Here is a 20,199-nt window from a genome sequence, read left to right as displayed (position 1 = left end):
TCTGGCAAGAGAGGCTTGAAAGCCTTTTAGAGAGTGTGCCGTGCCAGGTCAGCAAAACACTTCGTTTCAACAGACCTGTTTCAGTTTAGTTTTAAAGTAAGACATTGATTACATTTACTGATTTTCAAGATCTGCTCAAAAAATTTTTTTATCAAGTGCAGAATGTAAAAACCATTAGGCCGGAAACATTTATTCTCTAAAGCTGGGATCTGGGTTTTTTCACTTTGTCGGGGGCAGCGGGGCTTTTTAGTTCTGATACACATCCTCTAGACAAGCCACCTACTAACATTGTATTAAAATTTTGCGCTTTTCATACATGTAATTAGTTCCATTACATTTGAAGTTTTGTATAATGTTACATTGGTTCTAGAAGAGTTGAAATGTATACTGTTTTCAGAACTTGGAGAAACAGCTGAGGCTGAACAACAAAGCCTTTACCCGGCAGCTGGCCAGCGAGAGCCAGAAAACCTTAGCAGCTCACGCAGCTACGAACGCTCTGCAGCTGGAGGTCAAGCGCCTGCAGCAGGAACTTAAGGTACTTCTTCCAAAGCAAAATGTCACAGAATTTCTGAAACTCTGCTTCCCAAAATATCAGAGCTATTTATGCCTAATATAAATTGTAATTACTTGACTTTAGGAATATGTTTCTCAAATTAACTTTTTTCCCTACAATCATGTGAACAGATAGAGGATCTGAAATTATTAGAATGAGTTAACAGCCTAGTGAGTATGTACTGTAATTAGAAAAATTAAAGCTCTAATCTATCATTAAAAAGACTTATAATTTTATGTCATCACATGAAGTAATATTACTGGTTTTTGTTAACACTTTAGTGGAAACCCAAATAAGTTTTTCAATTAAAAAATTAACATTATTAAAATAGAGTAATTTTAGAGGCCCATAAATTCATTTTATTTATTTATTTATTTATTTTTAATCGAAGTATAGTTGATTTACAGTACTGTGTTAGTTTCAGGTATACAGCAAAGTGATTCAGTTATTTTTTTCAGGTTATTTTCCATTATAGGTTATTACAAGATATTGAATGCTGTTCTCAGTGTTATACAGTAAACCCTTTTAGCATATCTATTTTATATATACATAAATTCATTTTACAGTCTCACTTGCCAATATGCTTGCAAAACTGTCTTTTAAAGTGTGCCCTAACTTGGAGGGTATCATGCTAAGTGAAATAAGTCAAATAAGAAAAAGACAAATGCTGTATGAGGTCACTTATATGTGGGATCTGAAAGATACAGCAAACCAGTGCACGTAACAAAAAAGACACAGAATCACAGATACAGGGAATAAACTGGTGGTTACCAGTGGGGGGGGGCAGTCTAGGGGAGTAGGAGGTTCAAACTCTTAGGTATAAAATAAGCTACAAGGATGTATTGTACAACTCGGGGGATATAGCCAGTATTTGATAATAACTATAAATGCAGTATAACCTTTAAAAATTATGAATCGCTGTATTATACACTTGTAATTTACATATTGCACAGCAACTATACTTCAATATTTTAACAGTGTGCTCTAAAAAATCAGAATTAAAAATATTTACTTTTTCAGAGTTTTGCTCTTTCTGCCTTGAAGACTTCTAAAGTATTTGACAAGTTAGAAAAGCTAGCTAAGATACTTAAGAAACAGGTCTTTTCAGCCTCAACTAGTAAATCTTAAGCTCAATTCTTTAAAACAAGAATCTTTAACTTTTACGACACGTAGGGAATTCAGATTTCCTGGGAGCCATGAGAGCACGGAGAGGCAGGGGAAGGATATTAGGGGAGAAAGCTGGATGTAAGCTCTCCCTCGTAAAGCAGGGAGAGAGTCCTGTGCCTTTCTTCTCTGGAGCCTCAGGATAACTTCAGAGAGAATATGCCAGAAAATGGGCGTGGCCATAACCACCAGCTTAGAAATCCAACAGGAGAGGCTTCAAGATCCACTGGTCGAGGCAGACACACACACACACACACACACACACACACACACACACACACGGAGACACAACCAGGGAATTTTAAAATAAATTTGTACTTTCATATGCAGCCATATGCACATAAATACTATGCAGTCATTAAAAAACAATTTTGACAGGAAAAAAGCTTAATGATTGATAAAATATTTAATGAAAAGAAAGATCCAAAGTTTATTTTAAAAAAGAAAAGTAAATATACCTCCACACAATGGATTTCTGTGCATCTGTAAAAAGGAATGAGGACTCTTTACATTGTAATATGAGTAATTGCCAGGATACATTGATAAATGAAAAAGGCAGGCAGAGGAGAGTGCAGCATGCCAGCATGTAAGTAAAGGAGACAGAACAAATACATCCACATATTTGCTTATAATTAGAAAAACCCGTAGTAGGGTGACAACGGAAGTGGGGAGAGAGCAGTAAGTAGAAGGGACAGCTGTAGAACCTAGGTTTCCTCGAATATATTTTTGGTAGATTTGACTTTGGAACCATGTAAATGTTTTGCCTAATTATGAAGCAGAATGAAATGTAAAAAAAATTGGAAATCATTCCCTAAAAATCCAAAGTAAAATGAAAGAAAAAAATGAACCCACTGCATTTTCCGGTGTTGGCATAATGTCGCAGAGAGACACCATTCCAGGCGACCTAAAGCACGTTAATTTCACTGCATGTGCCTAGTGACACACACTCCTGCTGACAGTGAGGGAATGGTGATTTTGAGACTGTCGTGTATATCTTAGGAGATAAACCACATGGTGAACTATGTTCATGTCATTGAGAACTAGGATTTGGGGATGGAAGAAAGAAAATACAGAAGTCAGATAAGGTCAAACAGTAGACCTGGTTGTGAATTTAAATGAAAGTAAGAATTTATGACATTCTATCTTTAAAAATAAGTACATATTTCCTAATGCGACCAACTCATTTAGCAATGAATACCCCTAGTGCAAGCTTGGTCTTCAAAATCCATAACCCACTAAAAAGAACTGAGTCACCTTAAAAAAAAAATTCTAGGTCTGGAGCATGAAAGACATACTATGTGAGCCTGGGACACACTGTCCTACAAAAAAGCAAGGAAAGTGTAAGAACTATCAGGGGAATGTCAGAGAGACTCCGGAGCCATCAGTCTGGAATAGGTTCCTACTGGCCAGAGATGAGGTGGTTTGAGGACTGATAAAGGGAACTATGTGGACAGAAACTTATCAAATGTATAGAAATCAAAAAGTTCACAGGGCTGCTTACAAAACAGAACACCTCAGTGATTAGTCATCTTGAGTATACTAGGGAACCAGCACACTATTTCAAAAACTGGTAAATAAAGGAAAGGAAACAATCACTTTCACCTTTCCCATACTCGGAGTAATCAAATAGTTTGTGAGGAGGGAAGATCCTCTTTGTAAAGGCATTCTGATCAATAATGTCAAAGGAATGATAGGATGACAATATCACTATTTTGGAGCTTTTAATGAGTTAGTGAATCTAAGCAATGATCGTCACAAAAGGGAAACCATCTGACGCTGTGCACTTCCTGACTCCTGTACACACCTCCACCCAGGGAGTGTTCCTGCCAAAAAAACCTATACCTTGATTGATTAAACATTTAGATCTAACGACCAATTTAAAAGAAATACAGGGGACAGGGGAACATGATAAATAACACCTCAGGGACACAATCAACATCACACTGTGGGAAACTCTACAGCACAAACAACCCAGTTTCCACAACAAATAAATAGCAAAGTGAAACAAACAAAAGAGATGATGGTGGGAACTTACAGAAAAGAGACCATGATGGAAAACTCAACAATGGAAAAACAAATGACCCAATTCAAAAATGAAAAAATTACTGAAATAGACATTTCCCCAAAGAAGGTAGACAAATGATCAACTAGCACATGAAAAGATGCTCAAGTGTTTATTAGGGAAACACAAATCAAAACCACCATGAGGATGGCTACTATCAAAAACAAGTGCTGGCCTATTTACAATAGCCAAGACAGGGAAACAACCTAAATGTCCATCAACAGATGACTGGATAAAGTTGTGGTGTCTATATATATATTTATACATACATACATACATACACACACACATATACACACAATGGAATACTACTCAGCCATAAGAAAGACTGGAATAATGCCATTTGCAGCAACATGGATGGACCTGGAGATCGTCATTCTAAGTGAAATAAGCCAGAGGGGAGGGAATAGCTCAAGTAGAGTGCATGCTTAGCATGCCCGAGGTCCTGCGTTCAATCCCCAGTACATCCTCTAAAAATAAATAAACCTAACTAACCCCCCACCTCCACCAAAAATGAAAATAATTAAATAATGCAATTACAAATAAAATATCTTTTTAAGATACATTAAAAAAAATACATGGAAGAAAAATAAGACACCCAGGGAGTGTGTTACACAAAGTAATTTAAAACCATCCATTGTGACACTTCCTCTGACTCAGTTGTTGAACTCAGGCCTCTCACCGATCGTCCCTCCTGCGTTCAGGATATACTCCTACCTCCCACCAGTCCTGTCTCATCTGGAAGGATGAGACTGCCTTTCATGCTTCATCGTCACCTCTAGGGCCGACCCAAGGGAAAGAGGAGTAGAAACTTTAAGGATGTTTTAGACTCCTGACTATTCCAGAGATTTGAGCCTAAGGGGACACAGAACCCCATTCAATTTAAAAATACAGCAGACTAGTGAATAAAACAAAACAGACCGCAGATTCACAGATCTAGAGAGCAAACAGTGGGGAGAGGGGAGGGGGGAGGATGGGGTGGGGATTAAGAAGTCCAAACTATTATGTATAAAATAAGCTACAAAGATATATTGTACAGCACAGGGAATACAGCCAATATTTTATAGTAACTATTCATGGAGTATGACCTTTAAAAATTGTAAATCACTATATTGTTCACCTGTAACTTGTATAATATTGTACATCAACTATACTTCAATTTAAAAAACAAAAGAAACACCTTTTTTTCCCTCAACAAACTAGGATTTCAAACTTTCTGTTTTGCCAAGACTTTAAAAGGTCAGCACTGAGATTTAAAGCTGAACAACAATATCTTTGTTGCAGGCTGCGCCCCTGGCACTCGCTGTGTAAACGCAGCCCATCTAACAGAATTAATTTTGTGTGAGGAAACTGTTCGGTCCCACAGTTCAACACTGTGGTCCCCACTCACATGCAGCAACTGAGGGCTTGAAATATGGGTCGTATGACTGAGGACTGAATTTTTTTGTAATTAATTTAAATCACAGCGGGGTTTGTGGCCACCGTATTGGACCACACAGAACAAAAACTTCATGACACAGTCCCAGGGGACAGAAAAACTACAGTGAAACGAACTGGCTTGCAGAGTCTTCAGAAATGTTGTCCCCATCACAATGGTTTGTCACTGTTAAAAAGCTAGTACTTTCTGATGTCAGAAATGATATATAACAAAATGGCCCATTTCTCTTTCTGCTGTAATCTGTAGTTTTGCTCAAAGACCGCTGAACTCACCCTAAATCGTTTTTTACAAGAACTTCAGGTTGAGAAAAAGCAAACATTTATAGAAATGTTGGTACTGCGGTTCCCTTTAGGAGAAGGACCGAGAGCTGGAAATTAGAAACATCTATACTAATCGAATACTTAAAAATCTACATGACAAAGAAGATTATCCAAAAGGTAAGGTATGTTTTCATTGTGTTTGCTCAGAATCTATTTTGAAGTCTCTAGTCAGATTTTCCTAATTTATATCATCAAAATTTTTTTTAATTTTTTATTTTAAAAAAATCATTGTATTAGGCATTGAAACACATTTTGTGGTTCTAGAATAATGAAACCTAACATGGTTGAAACAGCTAGAGGAGAAGAGAGATGCTGTCTTCCCGTCCTCTGTCCTCTCTGTCCTTACTCAGGCAGGTTAGAGGATAACTTTTCGGCTTGAAGCAAAACGTCTGCCAGTTACTGACCTTTCTAAGTATGTCCCTTAGCCAGTGTGTGGATTTTTAAAGTTACCTTTATTTCAGTACAATTTACCTCAATAAAATGCACGCATTTTAAGCGTGCAGTTCTGTAGGTTCTGACGAGCGCGTGTACCCACGTAACCACCACCCCGCCAAGATGCAGAACATCCCATCTCCTCAGAAGGCCCCCTCCTGCCCTGGCAGTCCGCGGTCCCCCGTCCCCGGCCTGCGGCCACCTCTGGTTTCCCTTGGGTCAGAATAGCTTAGTTTGCCTGTTGTGGAATTTCCTGCGCGGCCTCATGCAGCAGGTCCTCTCTTGTGCCCGGCTGCTTTTGTTCAGCATGATGTTTTTAAGATTCATCCATGTTGCGCCATGTGGTTAGTTTGCACCTTTTTATTGCTGAGCAGTATTTTTTCCTTCAGGACAAGACATCCTTATCTTCCCCTCCAGATCTCCCAGCCTAAGATCCTGCTCAGAAGACGTTCAGTAGGAACACTCCCCTCTCATTCTGCTAGAAGTAACGACATGTTTACTTTTAAAGGCTGTGACCTCAGATTTCCTGGCCTGCCTTCCCTTGTTCCCTTCTGGCTCATAGACCAGAGTGACAGCCAGCAGAGAGGACGCTGAAATCAAGCAGGGGGTCATTTAAATGGAATAACACTTCCAGGAAAGTGACTGCTGGATTCAGTGGTCATGCCCTTTGGCGTGGGCAGCGCAGCCATCAATGGCCAAGAACTCTGGCACAGGAGACCGTGGTGGCTCACCCTCTTACCATTGCATGTCTACAGTTTTGGGTTTTGGTTTTCGGTGTTTTTTGTTAATGGAGGCACTGGGGATTGAGCCCAGGACCCTGTGCATGCCGAGCACGGGCTCTCCCCCGAGCTATACCCTCCCCCCGCCTGTCTGCAGCTTTGAATCCCTTCTGCAAGCAGGGAAGCCGTGTCTCCCAACAGCAGCGCTGACCCAGGCTAACTCCTGCTTGTTCGGTGCTCTCTGCCTGGGAACCCAGAACCCTTGTGGTCCCAAATGAGACAAAACAGGGGAAACAGGAGGTGAGAAAGTGAAACTGGCAAATGTTATTAATTTACTGAAAACCTTTAGAAAATATCTAGTACATTTTGTTTTATTATCACATCACAAACTTCTATGTTATTTTATACGTAAAATCAGTATTGCTTCCAAATGTAAAATATGTTTCTTACACATGATTTACCTGTTCTGTAGTTTCTTCAACAAAGTCAGTACAAGCAGACAGGAGAAGTTTTTCCTTTACAAGTGTAAGACACCAGGAAACCCAAAAATCAGAAGATGTTCCATCTCTGGCAACTAAGGTACAGCAAATTTGAATTCTTGCAATGTCTAATTAAACATTTCTTTACAAAAATAGTCTATGATCACTTGCTCTATACAAAAGATATTTCGTATTCATTGAATAAAACACAATGTAAAACTATCTGTACCCCCAAAATGTGTTTTTGCCACTTTTCTAAATTACAGGGTAAAAAGACAACAGGAAACATTGGGCGTAAAGAAAAACCGACTGAAATAATCTACGCACTTTCTCACTGTATCAGCAAATTCCCAAACCAAGAGGATTCCAAGAGAAAACAAGAAGGTAATTTTAACAGCTCTTTAAGTCTCTTTACTCTTTTTTTTAATTGAAGTAGAGTCGATTTGTCTCCTTTACGCTTCATTTATTTTTTTAATTGTGAATTACTGTGTGTGTATAAAAGTACACATAAAAGAGAGATCTTCCATTTAAAGAACCGTTGTAAAATGAACACCTGTGAAGCCACTTCCTTGCTTAAGCAGCAGAACGTGGGTGTCCCCTGGGACAGCCCGTGGGCCCCTCGTGACCACAACCCTCCCCTGCCCCCCAGAAGCACCACCCTCTTCAGTTTGATGCCAGTCGTCCCTTGCTTTCCTCACCCTCCCTGTCCTGCGCGGACCCTTCAACAACGTGTTCAGTTCTGAAAAACTGAGTCACAAACCCAACCCCCGCTGAGCCAAGGGCAGCGCTACCCCTCACGGAGACTAGCGAAGCGTCCAGAGAAGGCAGGCTGGACGGAGGCTGGCTGCAGCTTCCCGAAGGCCCGGGGCACAGCCAGAGCCCTGGTCACAGGTCCTGGGAGCCGGGTGGCCTCAGGGCTGCTCTGCAGGTGCAGGGAGAGTCCCGGGTGGGCTGCTCGGTTCTTCTTGTGCTCAGATTCCAGAGCTGATGTCCAGCTCTCAGGAGTCTGTCAGAGCCGAGCATTCCTGGGGGGCGAAACCAGGGTCCTCGGCCAACCCAGACTGCCCGGACCAGAGGGTGGGGACACCTCCGCCAGGCCCTGGTCAGGGTGGACCCAGGACGCTGGAGGCTGGAGGGTCAGCCCTTAATGCTTAAGCCCCTTGGCCTCCGGCCTGTGCCCCAGAGGATGGGGCCTCCCTTCACCTTTCCCGCTGGCGCCTGGCGCCCCTTCTCCACTGGGCCTTCTGTTTCCTCCGCCAAATCCTCCCCTTCCTTGGTTAACACCATCACATCCTGCCAGCACAACCTCTGCTTGCTCCCTGAGAATGGATGCGTGCGAGGTAAATCTGTGTGCCTTTCATCCCGAGGTGTCATTATCCGACCCTAGACTTGACTAATAATTGACTAGAAGGAAAATTCCGGGTTGGAGATCATTTTCCCTCAGAATTTTGAAGATCCTGCCCCGTTGTTTTCACGTTAACATACTGCTCAAGGGAAATCGGGTGAAACTGCACACGGCTGGGCAGGCACAACCTCCCTGGAGAGAGCAGTCACTGGGAACAGCTCCCCAGGTTCCCCCGGAGCCGCGGGGAGAGGCCTCAGTACAGGCCAGGAGCGGCCACACCTGAGCTGTGCGGTGTGGCCTTAGAATGAAGTTTAATTAACACCCCGGGCCGGCAGAACCCACCCGGAAAGCCACGCCACCCGGTGCAGGTCCTTCTATAGTCGCCGGTCCATTGACGTTTTCCACCTATTTTTTTGTCCTTTTGGTACTTCATATTGTCCTAGGAAGTTGAGCCACTCACTCGACAACTATTTTCTGAGCATATGCTGTGTGTCAGGCTCTGATCCAGGCACTGGGGGGCGGGGCCAGAGGAGAGGGCAACTTGCCCGCCCTGGGTGCGCGTGTCCCGGGGCGGGAAGACGTGCGGGATGTCTAGGTGAGCGGGTGGCAGGCGCTGCAAAGACGGTCCAGACAGAAGGAGGTGGGGAGGGGGCCGTGGTGGGGAGATGAGGGTGTCGATGGCGCCTCAGTAGGACTCGCAAGGAGGGAGGAAGTGACCCACGGGGTCACCCGAGACGAGCACTCCAGGCAGAACGCCCCGCAGATGCCCAGGGAAGGGGGAGAGATCACGCAAATTTTATGAATGCCATTTTTCTCTTGTTTCATGATTCTCATTTATTCGATGTGTGAATAAATTCACATGACAGCACCCTCCCCTGTATTCTAGTGTCAGATGCATGTGTTTTCTTTCCTTTTTGTCATTTTAACGTGCCTGACCGGAGATGTAGCTCAGTGTGCTAAGTATCCATCTTGCAGTAGAAACCCATCACTCTTCAAGATCACTCAGCTGACTGCCTTTCTAACACAGACTTATCCCAGGACGGGGGGCGTCCGGAAGCAGAGCCGTCTCCGGAGAACGCTGGACCGCAGAGAGAGAGAGTGGCCGATCCAGACAGGAAACCCACGTTACTGAAGGACCAGGAACTGCCACCGAAAGGAGCTCAGGTGGCCCATCCCGAGGGGGAAGGCGGCCAGGAGGACGAGCCAGGAAGAGAAGAGTTTAGACGAAGTCCGGAAGTCAACGACATGGGCGACGAGCCGCATAAAAACGCCGCTCCAAGTGTCAAGACACCCTTCAGACAGAGGAAGCATTACTCCTTCACAGAAGCCACGGAAAACCTGCACCAGGGGCTCCCCGCCGGGGGCCCGGCCGCCCCGGGCGGCGCCAGGGCCGCGCTCGGCACCGGCCGGCGTCGCGGGCCCGCGGGGGAGCCGAGGCCCGAGGGGCCGGCCGGCGCCGGCCCGCCCTCCTGCGGGAAGTCTTCCCGAGCAAGAGCGAAGGACACAGCTTTCAGGGAGAAGAAAAGCGTTCTGATGGAAGAGCTCTTCGGCTCAGGGTGCATCTTAAAAAACGACCAAGCCGGTCTTGCTGTCGTTAAAGAGTCTGAGGAGAGGCTGCAGAGTGAGATGCACCGCGTGCCTCCTGGTCAGGCCTCCGCCAGCAATGCTTTCGGAGATTCTAACGTAACTGTGGTCAGTTCTATCAGGTCATCTTCACCGACAGAAGGAAAGAGGAAAATAATTATTTAAATATAATCAATATCCTAACCCACTCTGGTTTGATATTCTGGTCTTATGGGCCTTGAATCTTACCATTCTAATTACATACGTGTATGTGTTTTCACTACTTAAATAGACTTTGGATAATTAAGGTTTTGTTCTAGTGCTCATCTGACTTTAAAATCCACTGTACATTAGCCAAGGACAACATTTCAAAAACAAAATTACATCTTTTTTTTCCCTACAACTGAAACATGTCCACTATCTTTTGGAAGACTGATTTATTATATGGTTCAATATCCCATGAGCCTCTGTAGCCAGTAAGTCAGTCAACCCAAGACATACACATCTCCTGCAAGTGAGAACTGTGTCAGGAGTCAAATGACTCTGTAACTTAAAACCACGGAAGCAGCTCTGAAAGGAACCCATATAATGAGAAGCCTCTCTTTAAATTTAAGTTTTAAAAAAAAGCAGTGATGACCAAGCTTGGTTTTATGAAAATTATTTTTGAGTGTTCTCTTATTCTGCCAAACTGGGCGTCTAATGTCCTGCCTTTGTAGGTGACACTTTCCTCATGTACACCTACGGTTCAGCATTTTTTATTTATATTTGTTGCATACCTGTACCTTGACCCTTTTTCTATCAGTCTTCTTAGAAACAAGCATAATGGTATAATTCATGTCCATTCAAGTGAGCTGTTCAGTCCTAATGAATGTATTTGTTACACCCGGAATATTTTATATTCAGACTATATAGAGGGGGCTGTACTCCCAGTGTTAATCCATTAACTTACCTTCATTTATTGACAAGGGAAACTTATTTAAGATTTAGACCATACTATTTCCAAACATGTTTATGGGTTGGTGTGTAATACTTTGGACAAAAAGAGCAAATAATGGTTGATCTAAGAAAGAAATGGAAATTTTATTTGAACCAGGTTGAGGATTACAACCTGGGAGACAGCCTTTCAGAAAGCTCTTGAGGGCGATTGTGCCCATTAGAGGTCAAAGCGCAGTTACGTTACGTTTTTTAGACAGAGGTTATACGTCAAACGTATCATTGACAGTTTACACAATCCAGATCTACACTACAAAGCAGTGGGGTCACTGCACCTTACCAAATTAAGACGGAAGGTTATCTTCTAAGGAGTCATGACCTTTCATGAGATTAAGAAGGAATGTCGTCTCCTCAGGAGACTGGTTAATGCAGGCATATGATGCACACCCAAGGGAGGGGGAGGCCCAACCAGCAGAGAAAGTTTTTATGTTTGAATTTTCTTGTCTTGCCAGAAAATACGAATTGTATTTCATCAATATCAACACACTTTTGAAAACTGAGAACAGTAAAATAAACTTCCAAAAGGGAGTGAAAGTCGTGGTGTAAAAAGAATTGCATTTAAAACCAAAGATGAGATAAATACTACGACTGGCATAAGCTTTGATCTTTATGAAAACCACAGTGGGGGGAAAAGAGAAGGCAGGATAAAAGGGGGAGCGGGAGAGGGGAGGAGAGCTGGAATCCTCGGAGGCTCATACAGGGAGACGCACAAACCCACGTGGAAGGACAGAACTGCCCAGCTCTAAATGCGGAGACATTTACTAAAAGGGTTCCTGAAACGCTGCCCAGCGTGGTACCAGTCTCACGACGCCGACCCCGCTCTACAGAGGACGGAGGAATTTTCAAGGGGTCCTTCCTTATGCCTCCCCACAACAAAAGCACGAATCATAACTTTAAATCAGAGCTACCTAAAAGTGCTTCTGTGGGGAATTACTCAATAAAAACATCATCTGTGCCCGTTACTTTGTAGTCATCTTGTTTTAAAAATTATATGCATAGGAAGTTACAGGGTAACAAACTAAAATGCTAACCTTTTATCTCTGAGGAATGAGATTGTGGCCAATTTTTAAGTTGATTCTTGGCATTTTTTCTACTGTGATTTTCTTTTTTGTTTGGGTTTTGTTGCTGTTGTCGGTTAGCGGAGGTCCTGGGGATCGAAGCCAGGACCTCGTGCGTGCTAAGCACACGCCCTACCGCTGAGCTACACCCACCTCCTCCTAATATTCTATAATGGACATAACTTTATAATAAGGAGAAAAAAAGGCTTTAAAATAAAAACAAGAAATCCATTTCCTGTAGTCTGGTAGACAAGATACTCTGTCACTCCTGCTGTAAAAAAGCTACAAATGCCGTATTAACTATACAAACATGTTTTTTAATCAGTTGCTTAGCTGGTAAACACTAGGGAAAGTGGGTGCCCAGGGTGGCAAGGGAGCAGAGCTCTGAAGTCAGCTTCTGCCTAGCGGGCATTTGCTGAGTATCCAAAAAGCCTCCAGGACAAAACCCAGAGGACAAAGTCAGCCCAAGTAGGCGCCCAGCAGGGGGTCCTTCCCACAAACTGGGACATCCAGCTGCCGTGAGCTACCAGAATTGCCTTAACTCTGAACCTCTGTAGCCACAAGCAGCCCTCATCCTGTTGGAGAGTCTAAAATTGGGTTACCTGGTCTCTATAATCTAAAACTAAAGTTTAAAGAGATCTAGGCTGGTGGTACCCCCATGGCAGTAGAAATGCAAATCTTCTCAAGAAGCACCTACCTTTAACCCCGCCCTCAAGAAACTCCCCCAGAAAGGTAAGAAAAAAAAACAAGAAAACAAGGAGCAACAGGGTCAGATTTGCAGACTCCGCATTTTAGTATTATTATATGGGGACAAAGAAAGTCACCTGCAGCTTCAGTAAACAAAGGATGTTAGTGGCCATAAAGCCATCAGTCACGGCAGGGGCCCCTGATGGTGCACCCTGAGGGGCGCTCAGGACAGAGAAAGACAGGACACAGGCCCTAGATAATTAAGATGCATATTAAAGGTATAAATTTAAAAGCCCAGACTCTTGCATCTTCCCATATGTAGAAAAGCACTAAAATCATTAACTTGAGATGCCCATTTTTTGTGATTAGCAGTAATCTTTTGAAGTTCAACTACAGGATTTTTTTTTTTTTTCAGCTAAAACTCCTATATATCCTGGCTCCTTCTTTACTATTCTGGAACAGTCCTTCAGAGCTATCTGACAGGCTGCCTTCCCGGGCTATAGTCCTCAGGAGTAACAAAACATAATTCTCAACTTTTACGTTGTGCATTTTTTCCCCCAGTCAAAAATACACAGAAAATAAATGTTTCAAGAAATAAAAGTTTCGAAAAATATGAATAAAAAGAACAATTACTCAGTATATGTAACAAAAACCTCAGAAGACATATACTACTTTAATTTAAATTAACTCAGTAAACAGGCTGAACAGCAGAAGAGACCAGAATGAAGAAAGTAGAAAGACTGAGCTGAAGGAATGATCCCTAGGAAAGCTCAGCGAGGCAAAGGGAAAATGCCAGAAGGAGGTTCACAGGCATGAATAGAGTGAAACAGTTTAACACATTGTTTCTGAAGAAGGAAGAGAGAACATGGCTGAACCCAAGGCCACGTGCCTGGTGCCCGTGAGGCCAAACAAGCCCAGACGGCGCGTTTTGGAGCAGAGAAACGCGTGCTCGGGGGCCCAGCAAGGAGGCCGGGCGCCTTGTCCTCAAAAGACTCCAACTTCCTGAAGGGTCTTAGGGAAGAGTTTTTAAAGGCAAAACTTGGTGTGACTTTCTTCTGACTGGTTGGTGAGGAGGTAACAGAGATGTTCCAGGAATCATGTGCTCAGCCTGAAGTTACCCTCCTCCACGTGGGGGGAGCCTTAGTTCCTGTAAAAAAAACTCCAAGATATGCATCAGATTGTTATGCATGCCCCTTGAGGAGGAACTAGGGCTCTGCTTTCTTGCTGCTCTATTGTTTTGTTTTGTTGGGGGTGAAGGTAATTAGGTTTATTTATTCATTTATTTTAATGGAGGTGCTGGGGATTGAACCCAGGACCTCGTGCATGCTAGGCACGTGCTCTACCACTACAGCTATACCCTGCCCCCCCCTCAATTACTGCACTATTGTTCTTGACTGCTTTTCCTTTGTTTCTATATTTCCTCACTTTCCTAATTAGTAACCACTTGAATATGCCCTTTGGAACCCAAGGAAGGTCTAGGAGACTGAAACTTTTTCCCTATAAATAAGAAACGGCACACAGAGGGGCTTGGGTACTCAAGGGCCCCACAGGGTCCTGCTCGAGTTCAAGAATGGAGCAGGACTAATGTTTCCAGAACTGACAAAGAATATGAATCCGTTGATTTAGAAAGCCTAATAAACTCCAAACAAAATAAGCAGAAATAAAAAAAATTCACCCCCAGCTAGATCACAATGAAAATGCAGAGCACCAAACACAAAGAGAAAATCTTAAAAGTGCCTACAAGAAAAAGGAAGCTTATCATCAAAGGCGCAGCAACTGCACTTCTCAGGAGCAACAAAGGAGGCAGGAGACTGGCCAGTATTTTTAACAGGCTGACAGAAGCACTGTTATCCCAGAACATACACCTTCTGAAAGTACCAACAATAAGGGAGAGCTCACTTCCACAGCACACACATGAAAATTAGAACCATTCAGAGAAGACGAGCACCACCCCTGCGCAAAGATGACATGAACCTTGTGAAGCATTCCATATTTGAGGGAAAAAAGAATGAGACATATTTTCAGAGAAGCGAAAACAGAGTTTGCCACCATCAGAGCCTCTCCAAAGGAAATTCTAAAGCAGAGACTGAGACCCAGCAGGACACTGCGGGGCCCTCCCAGGTACAAAAGCCCCTCCATGTCCGGCTTCTTGTTTATTAAAAAAGGCTTTAGTCTCCTAGGCCTTCCCAGAGTTCCAAAGAGCAGACTCGAGCAGTTACTAATTAGGGACGAGAAGGCAGGCAGAAACAAAGGAAAAGCAATCAAGCAAGGAAAGTAACAACAGTTTAAACAACAGTCAGCAGTGAAACAGAGTTCCCGTTCCTCCTCAAGGAATAAACGTAACCATCTGATGCAGACCTCTGAGTCCTTCTGCAGAAACTAAGACCCCCACCCAGGTGGAGGATGGTGACCACACACTGACCAACAGCAGCGGACACCAGACTGGTTGCAACCAGATGGCTAATGATTAAATTTTCAGAACCACCTTGTTACCAATCAGAAGAAAGTCTGTGAGCTGCAACCCTCACCCTGAATGTTGCCTTTAAAAACCCTCCCCTACCCCCCTCATATTTAATTAAAACATAAGATAAAAACCCTCCCCTAGAAGCCGTCCATCGGGGAGTTCGGGTCCTCTGAGCTCAAGCTGCCCACTCTCCTTGCTCAGCACCCTGCAAATAAATAAACACTGTACATTCCTTCATCACAACCGGTGTCAGTAGGTTGGCTTTGCTGTGCCGTGGGCAAGCGGATCCAAACCCAGTTTGGTGACAAGATCAAACTTTTCCTGGAAAGGAGCGGATACTACATATTTTCGGCTGCCTGGGCCAGGTACCCTCTGTCATAACCGCTCAGCTCCCCGACTGCACCAGGAAAAAGCCCAGACAACGCGCAAACGGGCCTGACTACGTTCCAATAAAACAGACACGCTTCCGCCTACGGGCCACATCCAGCTGCTGCCTAGTTTTTCAAACAGTGGTTTGTTAACCCTGTTCTAACATAGACCTCAGGCAGAAGGAGAGTATTTTGAGATAAAAGATCTCGCATGCAAGACAGTGGCAAATGTGTGCGTAATTCTAAACAGACATCACTGTTGTACACAAGCGCTGCCTTGAGGGGTTACAAAAACGGAAGCTGGAGCCCAGGCAGCATGGCTGTACCGCATTAACTACATGCAGGTGCGCACGGGAGGGAAGCTAGGCTTACGCTGCGGATGGGGACAGTAAAATATTAACTTAAACGTTGATAATTTTCTAGTGTAAGCACTAAAGCAAAAAAAATCAAATAACTTCAAAAAGTATGGCAGAGGGATGTGAAAAACAAAAGTAATGGTGAGATAATAGAAAATGTATGGTGGTCTCCGCCTCTGCTTCCCGGCCCGGAGCTCCTGGAACCCTGGAAATTCCTAAGTGACAAGAGCACCAGGAGCATCGTTTGTCCCAGCGTCTGGTCCCTTCCTGACACAGGACTCCTGAAACCCCTGTCACTCCCTGGGTGACAGGCGTGTCCTTTGTTCTAACGAGGTGACTCTGGGTGGCTCCTGGATGGGGGCTGATCACCACAAAGAACAAACCGTGGTTAGAAGCTTAGAACTTGCAGTCCTGACCCCCATTCTCGAGAGGGGACAAGGGCTGGAAATGAAGTTAATGATTGACCGTGCCTACGGGATGGAGCCGCCACAAAATCCCAGAAGTGCAGGGTGGGGAGCTTCTGGGTTGGTGACCACGTGAAGGTCTGGGGAGACGGGCGTGCCCAGAGAGGGCACAGAAGCTCCTGCCCCTCCCCACATGCCCTCCTCACACATCACTTTCTCTGCACATTCATCTCTGTCCTTTACCACATCCTTTTATAATTATCTGGTGAACAGAAAGTGAACGGTTTTCCTGAGTCCTGTGAGTCACTCTAGCAAATTAATCAAACCTGAGGAGGGGGCTGTGGGACCCTCTGACTTACAGCTGATCAGTCAGAGGCACAGGTGACAACCTGGACTTGGGACGGGCATCTGAAGTGGGGAGCAGTCCTATGGGCCTTAACCTGTAGGATCTGATGATCTCGCCAGGTAAAGAGTGTCAGAATTGAGTTAAATTGCTGGACACCCACTGGTGTCCCCAAGAATTGCTTGTTATGGGGTAAAAGCCGCACACATTTGGTGATCAGAAGCGTCAGGAGGAGAGTGTTCCATGTGAGCAGTGAAGGGACGCACGGGAGAAACACAGGAGGAGGAAAGAACTACAGGTTCTCCTGAAACAGCAGAAAAGGAGAAAAAAGAAAACAGAAAAAAGTGGAACAAATAAAAACAAAAATAAAAGCACAAAATAATATGACATAAATCCAAATATATCAGTAATTTCAATATGTTCCAGTTAAAAGACAATATGGGTTGGATTTTTAAAATACAGCTGTGTGCTCTCTACACATATATCTAAGCCACTGAGATACAGAAAGTCACAGGGAGACAAAAGGCTTGCCAGGCAAAGGCCATTCAAATGAGAGTTAGTGTTTATCAAAAAAAAAAAAGACCTGAAGGCAAAAATTATTACTAGAGAAAACACAGGTTAGCATAATAAAGAGCCCAATCCACTAGGAAGCTATATGAGTTCTACACATACATACATTTAAAAATAACTTAAAAACATACAGCAAAACTTGACATAACTACAAGTCTACATCACAGTGGGAGATCTTTACATGCCTTTATCAGTAATGGACAGCTCAGCAAATAAAAGAGCAGTAGTGTAACTACAGATAAAGATTTGGATAAGATACTGGTTAAGTCTGTCTGACCTAATGGACACACACAGAAGACCACACCCCACAATTTTAAAGCTTGTATTTCCCATCACATACAGAGCATTTACAATTGTATCCCAGTATATTTGGAAGTTGAGAAGAAATAGATAAATCCCCACACTAAGATGCCTAATATGACTCAAGAAGAAACATGAAACTGAATAACCCTACAATCACTAAAGAAACTGAAATCAGGAATAAGAGAAAACCCAGCTTTTACCAGCAAGTTCAACATACCTGCAAAGAGTCAATCATTCAGACCTTAAGCAACCTGGCCCAGGATACAAAACCAGGAGAAACACTCTCTGGCTCACTCTCACAAGGCTTGCAGAACCCTGACACCAAAACCAGATGAAGAGAGGTGAGTCCACACTCATCACTTCTACTCAACATCATACTGGACATTCCCCCAGAGCAGTTAGGCACACAAAAGAAGAAAAAGTGTTCATTGGAAAGGAAGAAGTAAAACTCTTTCTGTTCACAGGTGACACGGTCTTATACATGGAAAATGCTAAGGAATCCACTAAAAAACTACCGAAACTGCTAAATGAGCTCTGAAGGTTGCATGAAACAAGATCAATGTACAAATATCCATTTCAATACACTCGTAACAAAAAACCTGAAATTAAACTTCACAACAATTCCACTTATCATACTGAAAAGAATAAAATACTTATGAATAAATTGAACAAAATAAGTACAAAACCTGTCATCTGAAAACTACAGAACACTGTTGAAAGCAACTGAAGATTTAAATAAACGGAAAGGCACCCACCCATGTTCAGGGGTTGGAAGACTCGATGTCATTAAGACGGCAGTGCGCCCCAAACTGACAGACTCGACGGCCCCTACAGAATCCCAGCTAACTTCTTTGTGGAAATTGAAAAGCTGAACCCAAAATTCACATGGAATTGCAAGGGACCTAGGATTGCCAAACAATCTTTAAAAAGAACAAAACTGGAGGGTTCATACTCCCCAATTTCAAAACGTATTACCAAGTAACAGTAATCAAAACACTGGGGAACAGGTGTGAGAACAGACACGTGGACGGAACAGAACTGCCAGTCCAGAAGTAAGCCCACGTATCGACAGTCAACTGACTTTCGACAAGGTCACCAAGACCACCCAATGGGGAAATAACCTCATCAACAAATGGTGCTTGGACAACTGGATATCCACGGGCAAAAGAATAAAGCTGAACCCTTACCCCTCTCTGTATATAAAATTAACTCAAAATGAACCAAAGACCTAACTGTAAAAGCTAAAACTCTTAGACAAAAACATAGGGGTAAGTCTTTGACCTTGGCTCTGGCAATGGATTCTTAGAGATGACACCAAAAGCACAAGCAACAGCAAACATACCCGCAAAAGCTACAATATTCATTCAATTTAAGATTGAACTCAGCCGCAGGAGTCAGTACTCTGAGGGTGGAAAGAGGGACGCACGCACTTTGTGCTGCCGACGTGCGGGCAGAAAAGCGGACCCACCCGAACAAGAACAGCGAGCCCAGAGAGAAAACGAGCCGCCTGCCCCAGGGCCCGCGAGGCGTGCGGAGCGCCACACGCAGAGCCTTGGAGCTGGTGACCCCACCGAGCAGCCGTGTCCTGAGGACTCGTAAGAGAGCAGTACCCTAGAAGATTCTAGTAAGTGTTCATTAGTAACCCCTCAACTATGAAAATAATCTTCCTGTGAAAGGTATACATGGCCCTAGTAGAAAACCATTACCTGAGTTGTTTGGTTTTTTTTTAATTAAATATTCCTGGGTAATTACTAACAACATGCTGGGAGGGGTACAAAAAGGCCAAGAAACAGTCGGTGGCCCTGAAGGCACTTGCCGCATTCACAGGAAGAAAACCCTTTATCACACACACACAAATATCTAAAACATTAGGAATAAAAACATGTAACAGCAGACACAAGTCAATACAAAATTAGGTGGCAGATCAGTCATACTGATACTACTTAAGATGTTCAGGTGAGGAGGGGAAGGAAAAAGACAACACGATGTTCTAAGGTGGTCCAGAGAAGGCTTCATACACAGTGTTAAAGCCAATTAAATATAGACTGACAGGAACATCAGCGTGCCCGGGTGTGCACGCACACACGCACACACACGCACACACAAGCACAGACACACCGCCCCCACAGAGAGCTATGTTTGTGTAAGAAAAACCACGGGTGGCCAGAGTCTGACCAGGTCAGGGAAGAGTAAACGAGTTTAGTTAGCATTCCACCCACTTGCGGTGGCAACAGAAGAACTATATTAACCTCTGACAGAAATGACTGTGGATTTGTAAATAGAAAGAGCTCCCTGCTTGACTTACCATAAATAGAAAGGAGACCGAACTTGCACGAAGAGAGCTTCAGCTGTACTTTAAATCAAACACATGTCTATTTTCATATGCAGCTATAAACTAGATCCTGGACTTTTAATAGAAGCATAAAACCTAGAGCTACCTATACAACTTCAGAGGAGCGAAGAGCATGAACGTGACACCAGGAGTCCCAGTTCTGTGGAAGCGGAGGCAACTCTGCTTCCTTCCTCCTTCTCTGTACTTTCCAAGCAGGATTTAAAAAAGAAAAAAAAGGCGACGAAT

At 43.6% G+C, this 20,199-nt stretch overlaps 1 protein-coding gene and 1 non-coding gene across 8 annotated transcripts in view; both read left to right on the top strand.

Moving 5' to 3' along the window:
• The window catches only part of LCA5L (lebercilin LCA5 like), a 29,790-nt gene extending 17,760 nt beyond the window's left edge, over positions 1–12,030 (top strand). For 5 of the 7 annotated variants that reach the window (XM_072969350.1, XM_072969346.1, XM_072969352.1 and 2 more), the window contains 5 exons: positions 398–535; positions 5,570–5,654; positions 7,161–7,267; positions 7,434–7,551; positions 9,540–12,030. In XM_072969350.1, the coding sequence (XP_072825451.1) occupies positions 398–535; positions 5,570–5,654; positions 7,161–7,267; positions 7,434–7,551; positions 9,540–10,261 (1,170 nt within the window). In that variant the 3' untranslated portion in view covers positions 10,262–12,030. Of the gene's footprint in view, positions 1–397; positions 536–5,509; positions 5,660–7,160; positions 7,268–7,433; positions 7,552–9,539 lie in introns of those variants that run through there. The other 2 variants (XR_012076541.1, XM_072969355.1) reach the window with 2 other exon arrangements.
• A 2,674-nt stretch (positions 12,031–14,704) lies between these two features.
• Positions 14,705–14,810, top strand: LOC116279117 (U6 spliceosomal RNA). Its single transcript, XR_004188472.1, has one exon. It is a non-coding gene; the product is annotated as a U6 spliceosomal RNA (small nuclear RNA).
• Positions 14,811–20,199: the final 5,389 nt, after the last annotated feature.

The sequence above is a fragment of the Vicugna pacos genome, chromosome 1, assembly GCF_048564905.1.
Source record: "Vicugna pacos chromosome 1, VicPac4, whole genome shotgun sequence".
Taxonomy (NCBI): domain Eukaryota; kingdom Metazoa; phylum Chordata; class Mammalia; order Artiodactyla; family Camelidae; genus Vicugna; species Vicugna pacos.
Note: the sequence above shows the minus strand (reverse complement) of the source record. Positions and strands in the feature narration are given on the sequence as shown.